The sequence below is a fragment of the Amia ocellicauda genome, chromosome 4, assembly GCF_036373705.1.
Source record: "Amia ocellicauda isolate fAmiCal2 chromosome 4, fAmiCal2.hap1, whole genome shotgun sequence".
Taxonomy (NCBI): Eukaryota; Metazoa; Chordata; class Actinopteri; order Amiiformes; family Amiidae; genus Amia; species Amia ocellicauda.
This window is the reverse complement of record NC_089853.1, coordinates 24,179,920-24,203,291: the sequence shown is the minus strand read 5'-3', so window position 1 is coordinate 24,203,291 and position 23,372 is coordinate 24,179,920. Positions and strand designations below refer to the sequence as shown.

Below are 23,372 nucleotides of genomic sequence, written 5' to 3'. Positions count from 1 at the left end.
CAGATAATAAAAATGTCCACTATTATTACACTATGGGAGGAATAGAACTAGATGAAGTAACGCATGTAAACGACCTAGGAGTCTTATGTGGACTCCTCACTTTCTCCATCCAAACAATGTGGGGAAGCAATAAAAAAGGCAAACAGAATGCTAGGGTATATTGTCAAAAGTGTAGAATTTAAAACAAGGGCAGTAATGTTCAGACTGTACAATGCACTAGTTAGAGCTCATCTGGATACTGTGTACAGTTCTGGGCTCCACACTTCAAGAAAGATATCGCTGCTCTAGAGGCAGTTCAGAGGAGAGCAACCAGACTTATTCCAGGTCTGAAGGGAAAGTCCTACTGAGAGACTGAGGGAACTGAACCTTTTCACCCTGGAACAGAGACTACATGGGGACTTGATTCAAGTTTTCAAAAACATGAAGGGCATCGACCACATCAAACCAGAGGCGCTTTCCAGATCAGCAGGGACACACGCACCCGGGGACACAAATGGGCGAAATGAGCTTCAAGGCATTCAAGATGGAAAACAGGAGACACTTTTTCACACTGAGAGTTGTCACAGTCTGGAACAAATTCCCCAGTGAAAATTCAGGAACATTTAAAAATAGACTGGATAGTATCCTTGGATCACCTTGGATCATTAAAGGACACCAAACAAGCACGATGGGTCGAATGGCCTCCTCTCGTTTGTAAACTTTCTTTCTTACGATTCCGTAGTGAGTAATGTTTGAACTAATGCAAATATAAGGAAACAGGTGGCCTACTAACACACAACATTTAACTCTCCTCATGTGTGATTAATAGGGCAAAAGGCACAGGATTTACTCCTTTGAAAACTAATCTTAAAAGGCTGAATGTGCAAAAACATCTTTAAAATTCTGTGAACATGGCATTGCAGAAAGTTGAAAGATATACCATGAATAATTTTTTTTTAAGATAATCCCTTTTCTTGGATTATGATTCTAGTACGTCTGATAGTCTCATGTTCAAATTGAATTAGACACAGTTGAGGACTGGTCCTTTATTTATTTCTTTATTTATTTTTCAGTAGGAGGATTTATTTTCTTGAATACTTTGCACTGCATGATTGAGGTTACTTTCTTAGATTTGTTTCCATTTTAGATTATGTAATCCTGGAATGCATCCACTTCCATTTTAGATTTATGCTTTTGTGAATATAAAGAATGGACTGGATTATTTTTCTTAAAAAGTCAAAATATATTTTCCTTCACTTTTTTCTTTCTTGAGAGACATTCTTATGAACTATGAAGCTGCAAAAAGATGATTGCTGCCTCCCCCCCTCAAATTTTACTGCTTATTATTATTCCTTTTTTTTGTTTAGCTTTTTAAAAAGTCTGCACAAAGAAACTCCTGACACGTGAAAATAATCTCCTTTATAAAGCCTGTGGACGTTTCCTGCTTATTTTATCATTTTTTCAAAGGAAGCCTTGTTTAAAATTAATATTTCCCCTTGTGGCTATTTGGACTGTTAAAAGAGAATCTGAATGTATAAATCAGCTTAAAGATCTCCAGATTCCAGTTTACCTTTAAGTAACCTAAATACAGCTCTAGCACATCAAACCTAACTGAGAAATTTACACATCAAACAGAAAAGGGAATTTTCAATGGTCCTACAGTGAAGCAGGCGAAAATATTCCACTCATGATCAAAACATTACATTCATTTACACTTTCCTCGCTTTTGAAATATTTAAGCAGTAATACACTGAAGAGGTTTGATTATAAAGTAATTACAGCACCTGAGGGTTATTTGTTTTCTAACATGGAGGAAGTTGTTTCATGTCATTTAATGGTCTTTATATATATGTGTGTGTGTGTGGGTGTTTGCATACTAGTATACACCTTGCCTGCAGGGTTTAAGCTCCACCTGTATTCATAACAATTATAGTCAAAGGCGAACGTTTAGGAGAGACTGACATGTTTCCAGTTGCAGCAGTGAGAGTTTTTTGGTCATGATTTGAATTTTTGTATCTCTTGCTGTTGGTTGAATTCTGTGTGGTAATTTCACCTTCTTTTAACTGCTGGGCTTTTTTCTGCCCTCAACCCACATCTTTATGTTTTTAAAGAATTGCATCTCCTGTGAATACAAATGAATGCCAGCAGGACTATTTTTGAGGCAGTGTTTAGTTGCTGTGAATTACTTGGTCATTCAACTGACCACCCCACCCCCACTTTCAATCGCACCCCGCCTTTTGCACAATTGATTCTCAGTTCATTGAAACGGGTGTGTTCAAAGTCACGTTGTAAATCAGAGTTGTTCTTATTGAGAACCATAGACAGCAATTAATGCCATTGTCCTTCATGGGGGAAATATCACAGGGGCTGTGAGAGATCATAGAGACAATTCTTTAACAACTCATCAGGACTTGCTTCAATGGTCTCTATGGCCCAGTGATGTCTCTGTTAGGAGCTGTATCTTAATATTCTGTGCGCTCAGATTCAGATTTTTTTTTATTTTGAAGAAAGACCCTTTAGAGTTGTGCCTTACGATGTTCACTTTTCCCAGTTTTCCAATATGATGCAAGCTCCGTCGTTATGACTACAGCAGTGTTTTTTTCTGCAGTTTGTAGCAGTGTAGTAATTAGTGTCTCTTTTCATGTTTTAGATGTTCTGCAGTGATATTGCATGCTGATTTCCTCTGTGGCTATTTGAATATTCGCCTTTTCATAGTTTGAAAATTAGAGAAAATCCCCCAGCAGTGTTTCTAATGCCTTATTATTCTTTCTAGAATTACTACCTCAAATGTGATCCTTGCTCCGTTTTGTAGTACTAATAGACTAACTTTTTCCTCAGATTTGAAGGAATTCAGACATTCCGTTACAGCCGTGTAGATTCTTGAATCGTACTTCGTTTTTACATAACCAATACAGAAGCCCAGATGTGGGCCGATGATAGATGCACTTCCCAGCAGTGGCTGCCACAAAAGTGCATGCTAGCAGAGGAGACTGAATCAGCTGGCTGTTCTCAAAATACAGTGGAGAGCTATAACGTGATAATGAGACCTGGCATGTTAGCAGGGGATGAAGTACCACATTTAGCATTTTTTTTTCTTTTCGGAAAATATTGAGAGACGGCACATACATCCGTTTAATCCTGAGGATTTGCTGTGAAATGCAAGGTATTTTATCACATGAGCCCTGCCCGTGCTCTCATACTTTTGGGAAGAGAGCAGAGCGTTATTGTGCGTTAGTGTATCAGTGAGTGTGTTGCTAAACTGTGCAACACAATCTCTCTCTTATCAGCAAAGTCACTTTTAATCCTCTCCCCTTCAGTCTGACTGAGAATACGGACACTTGATTTCTATACAGTAAATGGTTTCTGCGACAGAGTACACAATGTCCTTCAAAAGGACAATTGATTTCATTACCCTCATTATCCAGGTGAAGCGCAACATAACCATATAACTTAGTGCACCATGTATTTTTTGCATAGATATTTTCTTGTGTATAACTGACATTGACATTACATCAAAAATGTATGTCACAACCCCCAAGCGCTTGGATTAATAAACAAACAAACCAACACATAAATAATTATTAAAAGATATTGAGCAATATATGGAGAAAATGCCCAAATATTTGCTTCTATTTGTGTATGCAAGGCATGTTCTACAACCGTTTTTTTAACATCCAACTGTTTTTTAGTTTTCTAGAATGCATGAAAAACTAAGAGCACAGCAGACGGCCCGTGCTGAAGTAATTTGATTCTGTCTTCTTGTGTGCGAGTCAGCAGTTTATGAAATGCATTTCAGGGTTTCCTAAGGTACTCTATGTTTTGCTTTTGTATGCACAACTTTTACTGCCTTCGTTAAAATAAGGCCGATAATTGCCCTTGGATTTGTTTGTTTGTTCCTGTATTTGTTTTCCTTTTTTCCACTTCAAAGCCTAGGGCCCCACTGTGAATGTGGATACTGGCACAACGGGGGGAAAGGGAATACGTTGAAGTAATATCCTGGTGGCATCCCATTTCCTGTGTTTGGCTATACTGTGCACAGCGCAAGCAGTGACTCTGTCCTGGCATGCTCAACTGGATTTATGAACCGGCTGTCATTAGGGGATGTGGGTGGTGACAGTTTGATAATCAGCTGATTCACTTTTTACAGTCTCACGCTGAGACAATTAGGGGGAGTCCATGTCATGCAGAACAAAGAGCAGTTGCCAGATATGCAGAGCAGCTCTTGTTTGTGCTGAGCTGAGCGTTTAGATTTAGGACTTTCTGCACTGGAGGAGGAGGTGGGCGTATTCTGGAAGGGAATGAAAAACCTTTTGTGCTACAATGGCTGATTAACTAGGAATAAGAATTGTAATTGTATTAATATATAGGTATAGATATTGATCTTGTCACCTTAAGCATTTCATTACTGTATAGTCATGTTAAAAGCATGTCCTACAAATAGCCTAGTGGTCACAATATTTCTGCATCAGCAAGATTTCAAAACCTTGAATCAAATCTGTAATGCATTCAAACTTGAACACAGCAGTATGGTGGTATGTTTCTTAACATTTATTTCCATATCACATCTGTTGGCTGTAAAGAACCTATTAAGCCAGAGAAACTCCTGAAATCCATGACAAAGTAGAGTTCCATTTAAGGTTTTTGGGATATTTTATTCAGTCCACTATTTGAAAACACTTTCCTTTAATATTGTAAAAATAATTTTCAAAAATGAATTATACATTTATCAAAAGCCAGACACGAATAGGCTGCAAAATAACAAGTAACCGGAGCTTGGAGACAGCAGTGTCTTTAGCTTGCTCAGGCAAAGACAGTCATGGTCATTTTTCTACACCATCTGTAAATCAGCCAGAGGAGGACAGAATTTAAGTTTGTGATTGATTGCTATTTTTTGCATGAATAATTGCTGTTCCGGAGTAAGTATGCGCGGTTGTAAAACAAAAAGAAAGATATCTTATTAGACTCCTCATTGTAAGAAGTGATAGAAACATCTGTTTTCTGCCATGTATACTATAATTCTTCAGAATGTTCAGTCCAAGCAATCTTGTACGATTGTTTTTACGGTTGACAAAATTAAATAAATAAATCATAGTGAACCATATTGATTCACTGACTAAACATTTTTTTTGTAGATATGAGATAGTATTAGGTACATTTGTGTTCAGCATGATTGAAATGACATAAAAAGTGAATGACCCATTTTCTAAAAGTAACTATACAATGTTAAAGCTGAACATGAGAAACCTCAGATATGGAAGAAGGGTAATGGAAAATAATCTATTTTATTTAAAGATTTGGGGAATTAGGTGGAATTTTGTAAGTGAAGCAAAATTTGTACTGGGCCAGAAATCTTTCATTCTTGTCCTTTTAATCTTCACAATGTTTATGCCAGTCTTCTCTGTTCGCTTGCAGGATTTTTAGTCATTTTGAAAAGTATTTGTGCTGGAATGTGAAATAGAAAACTAAAGAAGCCACACAGGACACACACAAAGCACAGTAGGATGTGTACAGAGTAATCTATAAACAGAAGGAAAGGGCTAATATGCCAGAAAAGTCTCCTTTAAGTTTGAAGTGATTTTGTATCTCTGGAAAACTTGCTTTAATACTTTCAAGGTATCTCTAACCTGTTGGAGTTGATATCACATTTTTTCCAGTGACTCTTTTCAGATCATTGTTTTTTTATGTCTGGGACAGCAGACTTGTCTGTTTCTCTTTGGATTCCGTAGTTATTGTGCTGGAAAGAGTAATATTTTATATAACCAAATCTGCAAATTAAAGTCAGTGGATACTCCCAGAGGGAACCTGCTAGTCTTTATAATTCAATGCTTCATTATTAGTTGTCAGAGCCAACCTCTATAAACCTGCTACAAAGAATAATTCTCAAATAAAGATAAATTAAGCAATTACTATTTTTTGTTGAATTGGAAAAGTAGCTTTACTCTGTGCATGCAATAGCTACTTTGAATGATCCCCCTATCCATCCCCCAGCCCACCACTATTTGGAGACTTCTATTACAATAACAACATCATACAGAGATATCTTATAACTTAATAATCTGAGATGGCGATGATGCTGCTTTTGTTCTGTATTATGTTTATTTCTTTTTTGGCCATGTTTCCTGATGGTGTTTTGAATGCTAACATTATGATTGACTGACTGCTGCAATAAACAGAATGTATCCTATACTATTTAGGGTCAGACTATTCTGCATTCTTCAGTAATGGGTAAGATGAAACTTAATGATAAAATTCAGGTTTGTCAGAGGTTGCTCCTGTAACTTTATTATTATTAATATGCTTCAGGAAAAGATCATGTATACTCTGTATATATCTCTGCTGAAGTAATTTGGTTAAAAGGTGCAAAGTTCTGGTGATATAATGGCAAAGCTTTTTGGAAAAAGAGCGTTTTAACGTGTAGGGGCAAGACACTCTTCTCAGAGCCAAATGTGTTCAAAATGATTGTATTTGACAAGTAAGGGCAGGATACCTCAAGGAATCTGTTGTTATAAATTTCCTGGGAGGCTGTAAGAGGCAATTATCTAATGATATTAATATTCTGTAAATGAATGTATGCATTTGTTTCAACAAGTTTCATGGTACCTGGTGTTTTTTATTCTATTTTCGAGGTTTGCTTTACAGTGGTGACACCGAAACCATGAATTTGATTGAATTAACAATAGCTAGGCTGGACTAGGAAATCCATTCCTTTCAGCATTTCATTTTTTTTTTACTTAAAAAAAAGATATATATAGTTTGTCCATCTTAAACTGTAAACAATTTTACAATACAAATGGTATTTTAGGTCACTTCAGTTGAATAGATTTTGACTGCTTTAATTGAGCTGTGTTGCAGTCTGCTTGAGTCCCTCCAATTTCTGTGATTACTTTGGAATATCTGTTCGGCACCTTTTTATATGTTCTGCTACAATTTGTATTTAGTTATTTATCGACTGTTAAACCAGATCTTATCTCATACCAGCTGAATATTGTCCACTGTATTTAAACTGTGTTATCTGTAAAATCTTTTAAGACTGGTAACAGAAAACAATAAAATCTGGAAGCTATTATATAATGAATTTGGCAATAAATAGTGAAGAATAATATAAAATAATAATAATAAAGTACATATAAATTCCAGCTCCCTCATTTTTTTTTTTCTATTTGTGTGTAAAATGATAACTTAGATCTGAATCAGGGAGGAAGTTGACGATTTTTGGAATTGCATTACCCGCTAAAACTAGGTGTGCATTGTAACACTTAATAGCTTGCCAGTAGTAAGCACGGTTTAAGGGTTCATCGCTCTTGCAATATTTCGCAACAATGATAAAGATCTTCAAAAATGAAAAAGATCTTCTGCCATATGCGGATCCCTTGGATGTGAGGAGTCCTGGGGAACTGGGGTGGCTCCTGCTTAAAGTCTCCATGGTGCGGTGGGCTTGGGAGACATGTCACTGTGGAAAATGTCTTCCTGGGATCAGCAGCTTCATAAAGTCTGCTGACAAGGTTCTTTGCTGCAGAGGATCACACTGAAGAGCAGCCCTTGACTCCTCCATATGTATCTATGTGCTGAAATAGAAAACATAAGAACATAAGAAAGTTTACAAACAAGAGGAGGCCATTCGACCCATCGTGCATGTTTGGTGTCCAAGCTAAGTGATCCAAGGATCAAAATGTGGGGAAGGATTTTGAAGAACAGGGTCGGATACTGAAGTAACTTTAATACAATGTTGTCACTGATTGAATAGATACTAGCAGACAAGCAGGAAGATTCTATTCACCTAGGTTTTATCTGATTACATCCAGAGTCACACAGTCTGGCTTTTTAAATATGCATTAAAATTGGGCAGTACAGATATGTATTATGCAGTGTAATTTTCTTTCCTTTGAAATGATTGTCACCTTAAAAAAAATAATAATAAAAAAAAAAAATACATTGATTGTTTGTCCCATAGTCAAACAATCCTGACAGCTCCTGGGAATTACTTCTGGTTCATAATTATTTATTATTTTAAAGTTAATACTGTTGGAAGGGATGCTTATAGAAACAGATGCTGCCTGTACATTTTGTTGTTCATTTTGTCTGTTGATGGGAGTAGAAAATTTGTCATTTTACTTGGGCATCCCACTGTAAATCTCCACAGTGATTTCTAGCCTCCTCTGGTCTAATTAGAGCGGACTCTTCTCCTACACACTGTAATAACAGTGTAGCATGGATGCAATTGACTTTCTCTGGAGCTGAACAAGTATATATGCATGTCCTTTCAAAAGCTTTTGCACTCCAAAAACACTACCCTGAATGAAGCCATATGTCTGGCAGCAGAAACTATTTTAACTAGTATATCAGGGCAAGATGAACCTTTATACACTGCAACATTTACCATTGCCTTCAAAACGCATTGGTAGATTGATGTCCATGTTGCTAGTCTGTGCCTGGCTCTGAAGATGATAATTGTTCTGCTAAAATATTTTCACAAATATGCCTAGACATTCTTCTCCTTGATTTCCCAAGGGTCTTTTCTTATTCTGTCATCCCACTTCCCTTCCTGCAGGTGTAGACCTCTGACAATGAAACGCTTGGGCGTTTTATGGACCCCAGTAAATTAGAGGAGTCACTTTCTTGCTCATTAGCATTCTGGTCAGTATTCTTGTTGGCCTGCTTTTAGAGTCAAGAGGAGCAGGAAGCGCTGTACTCTTGAGCCAATGCTAATAGTGAAAGGATAGGAGTTTAAGGTGACATTTTCAAGCCCCTCAAAGTGCACAGATTGCTACTAAGTAGATTTGTTGTATCCAATGTCCATTTAGTGGCATGTGTTCAGATAATAGTCCAATGTAACCATATCCCCTTGTATTTCCATCTTAAGAAAAGCATTCAATTTATGACACAAAGGAAGTCGGCTTCTTGGACCATTCAACCTAATGTACAGCACTTACTTTTCAGGTTTAGGTGCACTATAGACTCATTGAAAATGTGGTTTGATATGGTGTTGCGTTGTAGCTATGATGGAGTAATGCTATTGATGTAATGTACTTTAACTAAATGTTATATAATATGCGTAAATGCCAATGTCTTTAGTCATATTTAACTCTTAAGTGATCTGTGAAAAATATAAAGAAAGGATGAAAGGCAGTCTTTTTTAAACTTGTGTGCTGCCTTTACGTAATTATAGTTTATGGTCCTATAAAGGTAGAAAAGCTTTGTTCTGAGAAAACAGGCTTTGTTATAAGCACCCGATCACTGTAAAACATTCACATCAAACAGGCAATCATAAAATGTGTTGAATACTACAAAACCCTTCATACATGAAACGCTATTAAATCATAATAAAACTTTGCCAAGAAACATGTGATTTTGCTGTAATGTCATTGGAATTAATGGTATTAAAGCTGGTAGAAACAGCCACGAAAGCCTTGCATTATACACTGGTTTTGCACACAGCTAATGTAAATTGGTGGGTGGGGTGGGGGGAGAAACATCCAAAGATAAACATTGTGTGGAAAAACAAAACGGTGGTTATGGCATGTATTTTTGACAAATTACAAGCTTGTATAAAAACTGCAAACTGCACAATTTGGTTGGGTTACAGGGGCAGTGGTCTCTGTTGTTTACTGACTGCTGACTGTTGTTTTACTGTCTGTCCAATAGGAATTGCCTATCTGGGAGGAACCTGCAGCTCCAAGAGGCAGTGTGTCCTGGCTGAAGATAATGGGCTCAACCTGGCCTTTACTATCGCTCATGAGCTTGGCCACAAGTAAGTGGTTCCATGAATGTTCCCTGGCACTGTGCATTTAAATATATGTAAATGTCAAAAATCTCTAAAACTGGTTACAGCTTGGTGACACCGCTGGATCCTGTTAAGTATAATGTCAGCATGATTAATCATCAGAATTTGCTGCCTATCCTGGAAATGTTTACAGCACACTGGTGGAAAATCAACAACACAAAACAAGAGTACCTATATTTCAAAATGAAACCATGAAGTGGAGGAGACACATGGCAGAACTGAAACACTTATTTCATTCTTCTGTGCACAGTTACTGATGCTCAGGATTGTGCAGACACTGGGAAGCAAAAAGTCTTATAAAATACATATATATCTTCAGGCTCTTTGATGTGTGATGAATCTGTAGCTCCCCATAAAGGTTTGGACCTGTGCCTTCAACTGCTGCTATTGGATGACAGATGTTAGGGACACCGTGTGTGGCAGGAGGAATTTTTCCTCTTCTCTTTGCCAACTCTTCTGGTGGCTAAAATAGATTTCAGTATTCTATAAATTTAATCCTATTTAATCCAGATCCCTTCAATAAATAAAGACAACTACGCGAGCCAAACTGGAGCATCTGCAAAACTGGAGGGAAACCCCCAAAGGTTTAACAGCCTGTGCCACACCCCATACAGCTGTATAAACCTGTGGGAGCTCATCTGGGAATACACCAGAGCAAAACAGAGAATATTTCTTGGATGTGGACAGAGGACTATGATAAACCACATAGTAATCCACTTTGGAAATTTACATTGCAAGTTTGGGGAAAATAAGACTTGAAATGTATTATTCTTCATAATTCTGCAGGCTCCACATAATTCTGCAAATGCAATATTTATAGTGTGCACCCATTGTGAGCGGAAGGCCAATGCAGAATCTCACTTCTGAATTCCAACTGTACTTTCAAAATAGCCTTTGTGTTTGTTTTTGAATTTAAATGAAAATAGCTACACTCCAAATTGAATAGCGGTGGTGAACCACAATGTGGCATGAATCTTTTTCCTCACATAGAGCCTTCCTAGAAAGAAGAACTGAGGAAAGTGCAAACAAAATTAATTTGGAAAAAGTGCCCAAACATATTAGCACTGTTAACCACTTTGAGGTGTTGCCAGTTCTCATAAGAGTTATCGCACATTTCATATGTAGCTGTTCTGCTGAGTAAGCCAGGGTTCGGTTTAATGGCCAGGGTGTAATGAGTTGGCATGGAGTGAAGCTGTCTTCCTGCTGGCCAGGTTTGCCTTTCACATATTACTGGCATTACTGGGAATGTGATTACAGACCCAGTGCCACAAAAGATTACATACTATAAAAGCCCTCATTGTCCAGACTCCGTAAAACACTTTTTCAACAGGAAATATTAGGATTTAAGTGTCGTTTTCTTTTTTTTTTTACTTTGTTTAAAAAAACTAATCTAGCACAGCAGATACATTTACAGTTCTTCTGTTTAGTGTGCCGTAATGCTTTATTTTCTTTCCAAAATGAAACATTGCATAAAATTCTCAGAAACATTTACATGTGAGCTACCAGGTGTAGTGGCCTTTATGCCTATTGTTGAAATCATTTCCACATGTAAATCCATGAATCCTGGACTCATTTGTGTTCTGCTTTAGCTGGGATACCTTTGGTCAATCAGCACAGGAGGGCATGTTTTAAGTGTGTAATACTGTTATTATCTGCAAATTTAATAGGCTGTAGACCCCTAAACACTGTTCCTTTTTGCTTGCGGAGTTGCATGGGTTTAGATTACAAAGGACATGTTTGATGAAGTTACATTTCAAAGGAATGTGTATAATAAAAACATACACTACTGTTCTTTCAATTAAAGCTTAATTATTATGTAGTAAGTCATATCTACCATTGGTTTTGACAGCAGCTGTATCCTATTGTGCAGGCTGTCTTGATAAAAACTCGATTCACACATCAAAGCAGACCTGCTGGTTTCCTGAACTAAAAAGCACTTGAATTAAATTAAAGGGAACGCAGTGTTTTCTAAAATTCAGAGACGGTCTAATCCTTGATGTAATTTAAGAACACCATTCTGTAAGTCCAAAGTTATACCTTATAAAGAAAACTACCATCACCTTAAACCTCTTAACGTTTAGTGTAGAATTCACTTTACAAAATAAGCATGTAATGTAATATCCTGCTGTCTTGTTCAATATTCATTGCAGGGAGAAATTCCGTAGTGTATTCTTTGTCTTTCTCTGTGTGTTGCACCTTTGAACTTTGAAATTCGATATGATTGTGTCATAATAACCACAATGTGTTTTTGTACCTAGTGTTTAATGCTTTGTATTACATTTCAATAAGTGAGATTTTTGTACTCTTAATATTATATTATTAAACTGCTTCCCCAAATCCTCTAAGAATGGTGATTTTAAGAAGCAAACTGTGTAGCCTGCAGGCACAGAGGTTACAGCTCTGAAAACAAAACATAACCAGAATAAAAAATGAACCAAGTTCAACCTCGCAGCAGACACATACAAATGATGTGGAAAGTTTCCATCCTCATGCATGAGCCTTCAAAATTACTATCAGTACAAGGTTACGTAAAGAGCAGCACAATAATGCACTAAATTGCCGATATAAAACTTACTTTAGACATTTTTAGAGACTTTTGTTTATGATGTTTCATGTGCAACAGTTCCTTGAAGTGCTATTTTAAAATGCCAAATTATTTATGACACTACAGAAAGGGACATTTAATTAAGTGTATATTAATTAACTATCTAACCTCATTATTGAAAGATTTGGAACACAAGTGTAAACTGTGGGACTGACAAATCACCCTGGCCAGACAATGCAATCAGTTTCCAAGCTCTAAACTGAGTTATTGGTTTTACTTCCCTCAGCGCCTGTGCCTGACGTTTACTGTTTCATTTTGGTCTGTAACCCTTGATCTGTGGAGAGAGGGCGGTGGGGCCTTTGAACTTTTAGAAAACAATGAAAACTACCAAGTCAAATTTTAATCCTTTGAAATGACTCTTTCACTCCTGTGAGCTAATTAATTAAAAAAATAAAGATCAACAACCAAGTTTAGTCCTCCTTTAAAATCAATTCATTTTGGCTTCTAGTAGAGTATGATCATTATACTGTAGGTCTGTGCTGTGTAATGCATCTATCTGTTACTTTCTTGATGTAAAAGGCATCCCAGCTATAAGAAGTGTGGAATAAATCTAATTGTATACAGCTCTCTACTGGGAACAAGCTCAACACAATTTGATTAGTTTCTGTCACCTAAATGTTGTTTATAGAAAGACATGCTTTTGCTTTTGTTGAAGCAGAATTACACAGATATCTGAAACAGGGTGGGGGTGGGGCTGCTAATATTAAACTCTTGCGTGCAAAAGTGTTCTGTTTCTGTAGAAAAATATTTGTTTTGGTTTTTAAATGTATAACCTATTTTCTGGTATTACATTACAGAATATAATCTCAGTTGTCACTGTATTCAAGCCTTCATTGTGAAAAGCAGCTCGGTTAAAAGAAAGAGGTCTTTTTGGATCACTCAGACAGACTTACAGTAACTAATACAGATGCTGCACAGACTGTTTTCTTTCCTGGCAGACTCAGTTTCTGGCCTTGAAAAACATTTTGGATCATACATTGCAGAAGACTTGTTGCATCAGACTTATCATGTAGCCATGGATTTGGGACATGGTCCTAGCTATCGCCGTGCTCCAGGGCACAATGTCAGCTTGTTGGATTTGTTAATGCTGATGTCTAGAGGTTTCCCTGTAGCAATATGCAGATATTACATTTGTTATTAATTATCTTATTTTCTTAACCTTTCATGTCTAAACATGTATTGGGAAGTCTGTTTATGAAATTCAGTAATTTTCTTTAGGTGCTTTTTTTTCTTCCTCCAGCCTTCTTGCCTACTTCAAACTGATGCATTTTAATGGACATTTTGCCTTTCTCCTGACAAAGCCCACTGAACTGGTCTGGACTGAGCTGGTTTCAGCTGGCAGGCAGAGGAAATCAGTTTAGATACAATCTGTATTTTTTGCATTTTTTTGTAGCAGAAATAAAGGAATGTGGTGCTTTATCCAATATATATATATATATATATAACAGTTAGTTCCGGTCCTCGAATCTGATTGGACGAGGGACGATTCATTAGCACTGATGGTCTGACACCATCAGCACTCGGAAGCTTCACTGTGTGTATCACTCCGCCACATTAACCTTTGAAAACAAGGGGCTCGCGACACTGAATACATCGAAGTTTCCTCAGCGATTTTGATCGATTTCCTCAGCGATTTTGATCGATTTCCTCAGCGATTTTGATCGATTTCCTCAGCGGACATGGCAAATGACACATGCTCTCACTTTCTTCTCACTCTTTCTCTATCTCACTCACACACAACGTTTTCGAACGCCGGAGGTAAGCGCATTGTTTGAACTGCAACAGCACCTCCTGCTCTGTGGCGTAAGAAAGTAGTTCCATACACAAGTGCATTTTTTTATGACAGTCCTAATTTTATTTTCTTGTTTGTTGAACTGTTGTATATAAGCAATATCACACTCGCAAATCAGCATTACCTACGGCACTCGGTCTATGTGGCTGAATCACAGCAGTGTTGATGTAGGGCCATATCGCACAATTTGCAAGTGTGATATTGCTTAAAAAAAAATAATAATAATATATATATATATATATATATATATATATATATATATATATATATATATATATATATATCATAATAATTAAATTATTGACCACATCAAACCAGAGGAGCTTTTCCAGATCTGCAGGGACACACGCACCAGGGACACAAATGGAAATTGGGCTTCTAGGCATTCAAGACAGAAACATGGGAACATTTAAAAATAGACTGGATATGATCCTTGATCACTTAGATATTAATGGACACCAAATGAGCACGATGGGACGAATGGCCTCCTTACTCTCAATTGTAAACTGTCTTATGTTCTAATTATTTTGGCATATGCATATGTGTCTGTAATGAAGGTTACAGGGTTATATATATATATATATATATATATATATATATATATATATATATATATATATATATATTTGTAAAAACATCAATATTCACTCTAAATTGGCTTTGCATCTAATTGGATTGGCATGTAGTCGATGTAATTGAATTTATTAGTTTCAATAGTTGGATAAGTTTGAACAAGGCTATCGTAACCTTTCTATTGTTTGATATTCATGTATTCAATTGATCGGTGTAGAAGAGAAAGGGAAAATGTATGCACACCATATAATTTTTCTTGTGCAGTAATGTTTTTATGGTGTGTATGAGTATATATGAATGCATAAATGTTAAATTGCAGCGCAGCCTTGCTGCTTCTTTTAATTCAGTCTGTCTGATGGAGATTTTTTGTTCCAGAAGTCGAGCGTCAATTGAATTTTTAGTCTGTTGCTTTGGAAAAGGAGCTCATGCCTGATTCTGTGCTCCGTCTCTGAACAGCATGGGTATGAACCACGATGATGACCATCCGACGTGCACGGGACACTCTCATATCATGTCCGGGGAGTGGGTGAAGGGCAGGAACCCCAGCGATCTTTCCTGGTCCTCCTGTAGTCGAGATGACTTGGAGAACTTCCTGAGGTGAGATCAAACATCCAGAGCCAAGAAGCTGATACATTTTACACTTGACAACCCAGGCTCCCCCCTGGCCAGATAGATTTACACCCTTGTTGTCTCTGCACATGTCTCTTTACTACCCAATGTAACAAATATATCCTCTGTGTTTTAAACTAACCAGTTACCTACTTTACATAAGGCCACAACCTAGCCAAATATGTTAAAGATTCATGAAGAATAATTTAAAGCTGAGTTTAAAGTAATAGTAAACAAAATTGGGCATTGAAAAAAGGCTCACCCAGCAGTATATTCTGATGCATTTTGTCATACTAAGGCACTAGGAAATGCATGGGGACAGCAGAGCATTTAATAAACTCTCACTTAGTTGAGGTTATAAACTCAAATTGCTGTGAAACCAGTGATTAATGAATTGCTGTCTGAAAAGGAAATCCTTCACAGAGCATCTTTCACTGCATTGAGAACTGCTTCTGAACCCACAATCAAATTGTGACAAGGAAAGTACGGGGCTGTGATGAAACAAAGACTCTATAATTGAAAACATGTTTCCTTACATTTTCAATATGGACAACTAAAGTAATTATCCTATTAAAAATATTTAAATTTGCTGTGATCTCTTCTGCATCTAGTGTTTTTTTGCTAAGGATTTTATTTGATCAGCTGCATTGCAGACAAGCCTTTGATTTTAACTGCCGACTGCAGTATAGTGGCAATGATGCAGATCCTGTACAACTGTTCATAAACAATAATGGGCTTCCACCACATGTACATACAAAAAATCTATTGGAAATCTATTTCAAATATCCCTTCAATGTCATCCACTGTCATCCACATGTGAGAGCAAAGAATTCAAGATCAAGATTTGTCACCTGCATTTTGTTCAGTTGAGTATTGTGGGTGAATTTCTGCCCACCACAAGTTTGTAGTGCAAACCATTTCGGAGTAGATAGTTCTAGAATGTTTGGCACTATTTACATTTTGCATCTTTGACCTGTAAATTGTAAAAATGCCAGTTTGACTTTACAAATAAAGCACCTTTAGAATTGATTGTGGTTTATATCAGGGTTAGTACAGATTGAAACCAAAATGGGTGGGAATCACGGCAGACCCACATAAATGAGCATCTTCTATGCCTTCTTTTATAATTCTATATATATTGTAGTGAATCACTAAAATAAGGATTTGTCAGAGCTTTGTGAGGGTCAAGGGGAATTGTCATGCCTTTTGTATTGCTGTTGTTAGTGTGGGAATGTCAGTAGGTAGAGATGCTGTGGTTTGATTGTCCTTGTTTTTGTAATGTTTGCGTGAAATTGATTGTTCTATGAATTTCGTTGTCCTTTTCTTCTAATGTTGTGCTGACAGGTCGAAGGCCAGTGCCTGCCTGCTGGCGACGGATCCTCGGAGCCGCTATGTGGTGAAGCTGCCTCCCAAGCTGCCAGGCATGCACTACAGCGCGGACGAGCAATGCCAGATTTTGTTTGGCACGAACGCAACATTCTGCAACAATATGGAGGTCCGTTTTCATTTCCCTTTGCTTTTCTTTTACAAGTTTTTTTTTTTTCCAGGATTAATAGATATCATGCGTGAAAGCTGAGAATATTTCATCAGGCATGTGACGTCTGTTTTTTTCTTTTTTTCTTTGTGTATTTGTTCAGTGTACATTCATAATAATATAGGAGGTTCCAAAACTCTTGGTTCAACAGCTGGGAGAATTCCACCCTGAATAGCACACAGAGGGGTTTGGGTGGATTTCATTCTTTGATTAAATATCTGACTCCCAATTCATGTAGTTGTCTTGTGGTAAAACATATGGTCACCTCTAAGGCTATACATGAGTTTGTCTTTATTTACTTACTTTCTTCACATGCAGTTTTTATCCCAGAGGAATACTTTACAGTATGTATTTAAGTTCCATAGGGTAACAGTTATTATTACTGGTTGTGAAACCCTTGTAGATACATTTATTTATTAGATCTGTATGGATTGAATCAACTTTGTAATTCAGTTTCCTGACTGTAAGTCCAGGCTTTGGTTCTAGAAATATGACAGCACTTTGAAATACTATATTTAAAAAAAAAAAAGATTACAATTCTAAGATTCCAAGTAAGATTCCATGCAAAATAATACAAAAAGTAAGAAATTTCAATCACTATCCCAATAAACATTTATATTTGATAAATAAATACATGTTTTTATTAATTAAAGTTGGTATGTTGCAATGAATTTGAACTACATTTTAAGTACAAAATTATTGAGACAGAGGTCCTTTACATTAGTTTCATATTACATTAATTCACCTCTAAACAATTTAATCAATATGTAACTCAGTTTCCTCCAATATTATTTTCAAAATAACTATGCATCAGTTCATGGAAAGATGCATAATACAAAATTCCATTCCATTGATTTGTGTTTTAATTCTTCATAAAGTACTTCTGACAATAGGCAAGGATTGTGAAGATCGTTTGAAGGAAATGTGTAAGGCACTTATTGAGGAAAGGATTTTACAATAAATGGGATTTGATGGCTACAAATCAGGGAAAAAATAAGGTCTTATGGTACTAGATTGCTTTTCATTAAATATACAATGCTTAAATAATTGACAGTAGCTTGATATTGTCCAGACAAAATCAAGGAGCAGACCCAAAGGAAGCTATGCATTGCAATTAAAACTGGTCTTTGAAAAATACATATCTCGCAACAACAAAAGTCAAAGTCTTAGGGACAGAAAGTGTGTGGGTTTAGACTTTTTAATGATTACTTTGCAGTCCAGGAAATGTCACTGTACAAATGTTATTGAAATCCTTTAAATGTAAGGAGAGCGGGAATAAATAAGCAACTTCAAACAGATAAGTAATATCATCTCGAGACAAAGACTGAAAGCACGTGTAGTAGCAATAAAGGCAATTCTCATGGTGCCAGATTAGTTCTGTGTGCATCTTTCTATAACATGTCCTTGGTTATCACTTTGTGTACAAGTGGAGGTAATTAGGAGGCACAGAAGACTAATACTTAAATAATAGTAATAAATACAATATATATATAATACTGTGTGTGCATGCATATATATATATATATATATATATATATATATATATATATATATATGTGTGTGTGTGTGTTTGTGTGTGCGTGTTTGAATGACAATACATTATTATACTTGCTTACTATATTATACAAGTTTGTCATTTTCTGTAGGGCAGTGTTGAAATATCGACCCAGATTATCACTACCGGGTTACAAATAATGTCATGTTTGAAATATAGCTTGACAGGAGTTGTGTAAGGTACATGGAATTCTACATATTTGACTAGTTTATGAAAGCTGTCCTGAAAATGAAAGGGTGAGGAGTAGCCCGTCTCAGGATACCTTTCAAAGCTCTGAAATCCATTGCAACATTTAAATCCATCTAATATTCAATTTGCTTTCCAAGTGAAAAACAAACACACAGAAATCTGTTTTTTTCAAACCAACTATAACCTTTTATGATTCTGTGAAAGGAAAGAAAAGATCTTGTGGCTTAAAAGGGTTGTAAAATACACTGCTAATGATGAAAATGGTCCCATATTTTTCTGTACAGTTTTTGCAAGAAAATCCTTAAAAAGAATAATGCATGTTTTTAATTACTCTCCAAATATAATGTGGTTTGTGCATTAACCACTGATGTCTTTGGAGTGATCTTTTGAAAGTAGGCCACTCTTCCTTTTTGTTAATCTCTTCCTTGATTGAGTGCAGCTTGTTATTATTACATATCCAATTCAGAATTTCTGCTATTACAGAAAACATGATAAAAGTCTTACTGTTTTACTTACTTTTAAATGCTTCTAGTTATTTTTTCCATTCAAATAGTTTCAAGTGGGTCTAACCCTTTTCTGCCCCCAATGTTGAAGTTTTATAACCTACATTGACCTCTGACCTTGGTAACACTGCAAAAAGAGCTTAATGCATTGCTTACATAAACTTGCTTTGTTCACAATATGCATGTTGCTTGACAATAAGTGCTCTTTTTGCATGAAACATAAGACAGTGGATATCATTTGTGGGTTTATTTTTTTCAAGACCCGTGTCTGGATGTGTATTAAATAAAACTTAAAGGTTTCTCCTGTTGACAGCTTTATGATGTTGGATAAATACATGGTCAGAGAGGCAGGTCCCATCAAATGCTACATTCTCAGCCATCTGTAAAAGCATTTCCTCAAGCTGTAAAAGTACCATATCTCCTGTTGGAGCAATAAAAAGTATCATTATCTTGAGATTTTCTTCCCTCCCCTGTAGACCAGTTCTGCCTGTTGCCCTAAAGGTCTGTCAGTACATCTTTGATGGCAGAACCAAATCGTGTGTACTACATATTAATGTCTCAAGGTTGAAGTCATTGGAGACATTTGGTTTTAAAGCAGCTCAAACTGACATTGAGTGCCAAAATCTGTCTGGATGTGTATTATATAAATGTGCATAAATTATGTATGCAGTACAAAGTCTGGTAACAAGCCTTCTAATATTTCAGCACAGTGATATGAAAAATGAGCAAGACACGTAAACCTTTTTCACACGCAATATTTATAGTCTTACCTGTCACTTGTATCTTTAGACATTTTGAATTGTATTTGCTCCTGCAGTTAAACTAAGGATAGATAAAACTGTCAAGCTGTTTTAAAAGAGAACAAGGATTACAGTTGACAGTGGGCCGACAAATCGAGTTGCTTTCTATAGTAGTAGCAATAAGAAGTATACCTGGTTTCTTGTTTTGTGTTTCAGCATCTAATGTGTGCTGGTTTGTGGTGTCTGGTGGAGGGAGACACGTCCTGCAAAACCAAGTTAGATCCTCCTCTGGATGGAACTGAATGCGGTGCTGACAAGGTGAGGTAGACATCAGCATGTTTAAAAATATACATATAGACATTTTATTAAACCATTTACCTTTAAGCCATTCAACTCTTGGCTTTTGCATTCACATCCAATTTATACTATGCAGTATTCACCTGCTGGTGGGAGGGACTTTCGTTTGCACACTTTATAAACTTTAAAAACGACTGAAACTGGTCAGCTTACCCTTTAAAATCGTATCTCGACATACGCTAGGTACAACTGGAGAGTCGGGCTGCAGTGCACTGTGGGTTCTCATCTTTGATTCTGTGGTGGTGTAATGCATTCCAAGCAAGATGTGTGCGTGTTCTGAGTTTCCTGTGTTCTTTGGCCTGTTCAGTGGTGCCGGGCTGGAGACTGTGTCAGTAAGACCCCCATCCCTCAGCACGTGGACGGAGACTGGAGTTCCTGGAGCCAGTGGAGCATGTGCAGCCGGACGTGTGGTACAGGAGCCAGGTTCAGACAGAGGAAGTGTGACAATCCACCGTGAGTTTCTATCGGAAAGAGGCTTGAAAAGGCCCAGCGTATTGACAGCACACTGTGAAAGTCACTCGACGGGAAGTGAGTGTTTGAAGATATTTTCGGGTGTTAAAAAAAGTTAACTTTGTTTGGATCATTGTTTAAATGAAAGAAAAAAGTGTCGCTTAATCATGGAGGAATCGACACCTTCTTTTTCACAGAATTTCAGCACTCTCTCTAATTGTACACAATCGGCAAAAATTATGGAAAAAATAATATACAGTGCACTGGGAGTCTGTGGAAACATCCATCTGTGTAATCTCTGCTCTAATCTTTTCTTAATATGATGAAACCCTGCTGATGGTATTGCAAGGCCTGTTTCCGTGTGCATCACTGAACCTGGAACACCATCAAAAGAACATGCTGCTTTTATTTGCATCGTGGCTTTTGAAGCTGCCTTTATATAATTTTCAAGGTGACAAAGCAGCAAGCAGAGTTCATTTTGAATATAAAAGCAATTAACTTGCCAGAGAGAGAGAGCACTTTTGGCTAGGCAAGCTGTGTAATAATTTTAGGATTAACTGAAATTATGGTTGTTTTTAAATGCCAGTGCCAGTCCCAGTGCCAGGAACGCTATATTAAAAGTAATCCAAGAAGTAGGAGTATTTTTTTTTTTCATAATCCTGTTGCAAGATTTAGAATTATTTTAGTGGAGTTATGTATTTACAGTTAGAAGCTCTGATCATTTCTCACAGTCCGTTTAAATTGGACATCTCTGAAATCCCAGTGGTAACCCAGAAGTGATTAAAACACAGTCTTAGAGAGAGCCAAGAGTGTTTAAACGTAGTACCTGCCTGCCCTATTCTTTTATTTATGTTTTATTTCATATTTTTTAGTTTGTCTTCATTGGAACCAACAGGAAAGAGGTCATATCCAGCTTGATCTTATTGTAAAAGTGTGAAATGCATCTGGAACTTGAGGCTTGTCCTAGCAGATGGACTTGCCTTGTGGGGAGCAGTGCAGTTGGCACTGAAAGTTTAATTTATGGATTTCTAATCACGGGGTTGCTTGCTCTTCACAGCCCGGGGCCGGGAGGGAAGAACTGTCAGAAGGCCAGTGTGGAGCACGAAGCCTGTGAAGGCCCTCCGTGCGCGAAGGGCGTTCCCACCTTCAGGGACCAGCAGTGCCAGTCCCAAGACCGGCAAGCCAGCAAGAAGAAGGCCAGCATGTGGATAGCAGTCATTAATGACGGTGAGAGGCTTACTCCTTTCATTTGCTGCTTGGGGGCTCAACCAGATAGATAGAGCATATATGAAAACTTCCCAAATGCTCATGATATTATTTTCTCCATGCTAGATCCTTTCATATTATTGTATGAAATAATATTAAACACACACACATCTGTCCAGTGCTACCTAGCAGTGCCAGGAGAGACTCTTATGAACTCTGTTGAGAATTGATTTGATGGCAATATAGAGAACTTGCAGATTGTTACCTTGCCTGATTAATGTTTGACTGTCACATCCACTGTACTGCATCAGTAGGACAATGAATCACAGCAATCTTTATTGGCTTATTTATATATCCGGTTGTTCAAAAACACGCAACTTTTGTCTCTATTTTCGAATTCCGGAATAAGTTATAGTATCCAATTTGAAAATAAAGCAGTTTCCGTTTAATAGCCTGTATATCTGAAGCAGTTTCCCCTGACTGTTGTGTAAGAGAATGTGACTGTAATCTCCAGTAACCTAATGTATTCAACTTGAATTATTATGTGTACTTGAAAAGTACAGATACCGGCTTAATCAGATATCTGCTGGCACACTCACAAGATGTAAATAAAATACAAATTTTGAAAATAATTCCACTTTCCAGGGTATGTATTAAATGCATTTTCTTCAAATATATGGAGCCTTTAATCAGTGTCCCATTCAGCTCATTGTCACTGTGTGAAATTATTACATCTGGTAGCCAAATGTATGCTATTTTAACTTTCATAACAGGATGTGGAACTATTTATCTGAGAGCAGTGGAAATTGCAGTACGCCCTCTCTTTCGGTACCTTCTGTAAGCTGTAGTAATTGCACGGCTGACTTTAATTGAATAAAAGATAGGATTTAAGCTGGTCAAAGAAAATAACGGATCTGATACAAAGTTACCCTAACCATAGCAAGCAATCAAGCTTACGTTGTCAGTACGTGTTGATATTTTCAACCTGGGGCATAACTTTCTGCATTAAACTGCTAATACTTGAACATTTTATGTATTTTTGGCCATGAAAAACACTATTCAGAATAAATTTATAGTCTACTAAAAATTAATGTAGCTATCCAAAAACCTGACTTTAACTAATGTCAGACCAATGCATCTGATTGAAACCATATTTGTTTGGATTTCTCCTTGATTCAAAGCAGTAATTTTAAGCCATGATTTATAATCACTGATGTTTTCATTTTTCTTCCTTTTCTATGTCATCCTTCCATCGCGCTGACTTGCATTATGACTTGAAGGGCACCCGGATTAAGAACAAATCCATGCTGTGAAAAGCACTCGTTTTATTTGCTTTCATTTTTGCCCGATGAGCTTATCATCGTGTCGTTCTTTTAATCTTCATGGGCTCCTCCATTCTGTTGCCAAGAGTAATACTTTTCCCAGATTTCATTTTTCCTGTTCAAAAATAAGAATGAAAACGCAGCCAAAATTCACGGCTTTCTTCTGTGTTAAAAACC

The 23,372-nt window shown here is 37.0% G+C and overlaps 1 protein-coding gene across 2 annotated transcripts in view; it reads left to right on the top strand.

Moving 5' to 3' along the window:
• The window catches only part of adamts17 (ADAM metallopeptidase with thrombospondin type 1 motif, 17), an 86,660-nt gene that overhangs the window by 25,719 nt on the left and 37,569 nt on the right, over positions 1-23,372 (top strand). For both annotated transcript variants that reach the window (XM_066701515.1, XM_066701514.1), the window contains exons 8-13: positions 9,622-9,727; positions 15,187-15,327; positions 16,684-16,834; positions 20,077-20,178; positions 20,525-20,670; positions 21,725-21,894. In XM_066701515.1, coding sequence (XP_066557612.1) covers positions 9,622-9,727; positions 15,187-15,327; positions 16,684-16,834; positions 20,077-20,178; positions 20,525-20,670; positions 21,725-21,894 — 816 coding nt within the window. The remainder of the gene's footprint in view (positions 1-9,621; positions 9,728-15,186; positions 15,328-16,683; positions 16,835-20,076; positions 20,179-20,524; positions 20,671-21,724; positions 21,895-23,372) is intronic.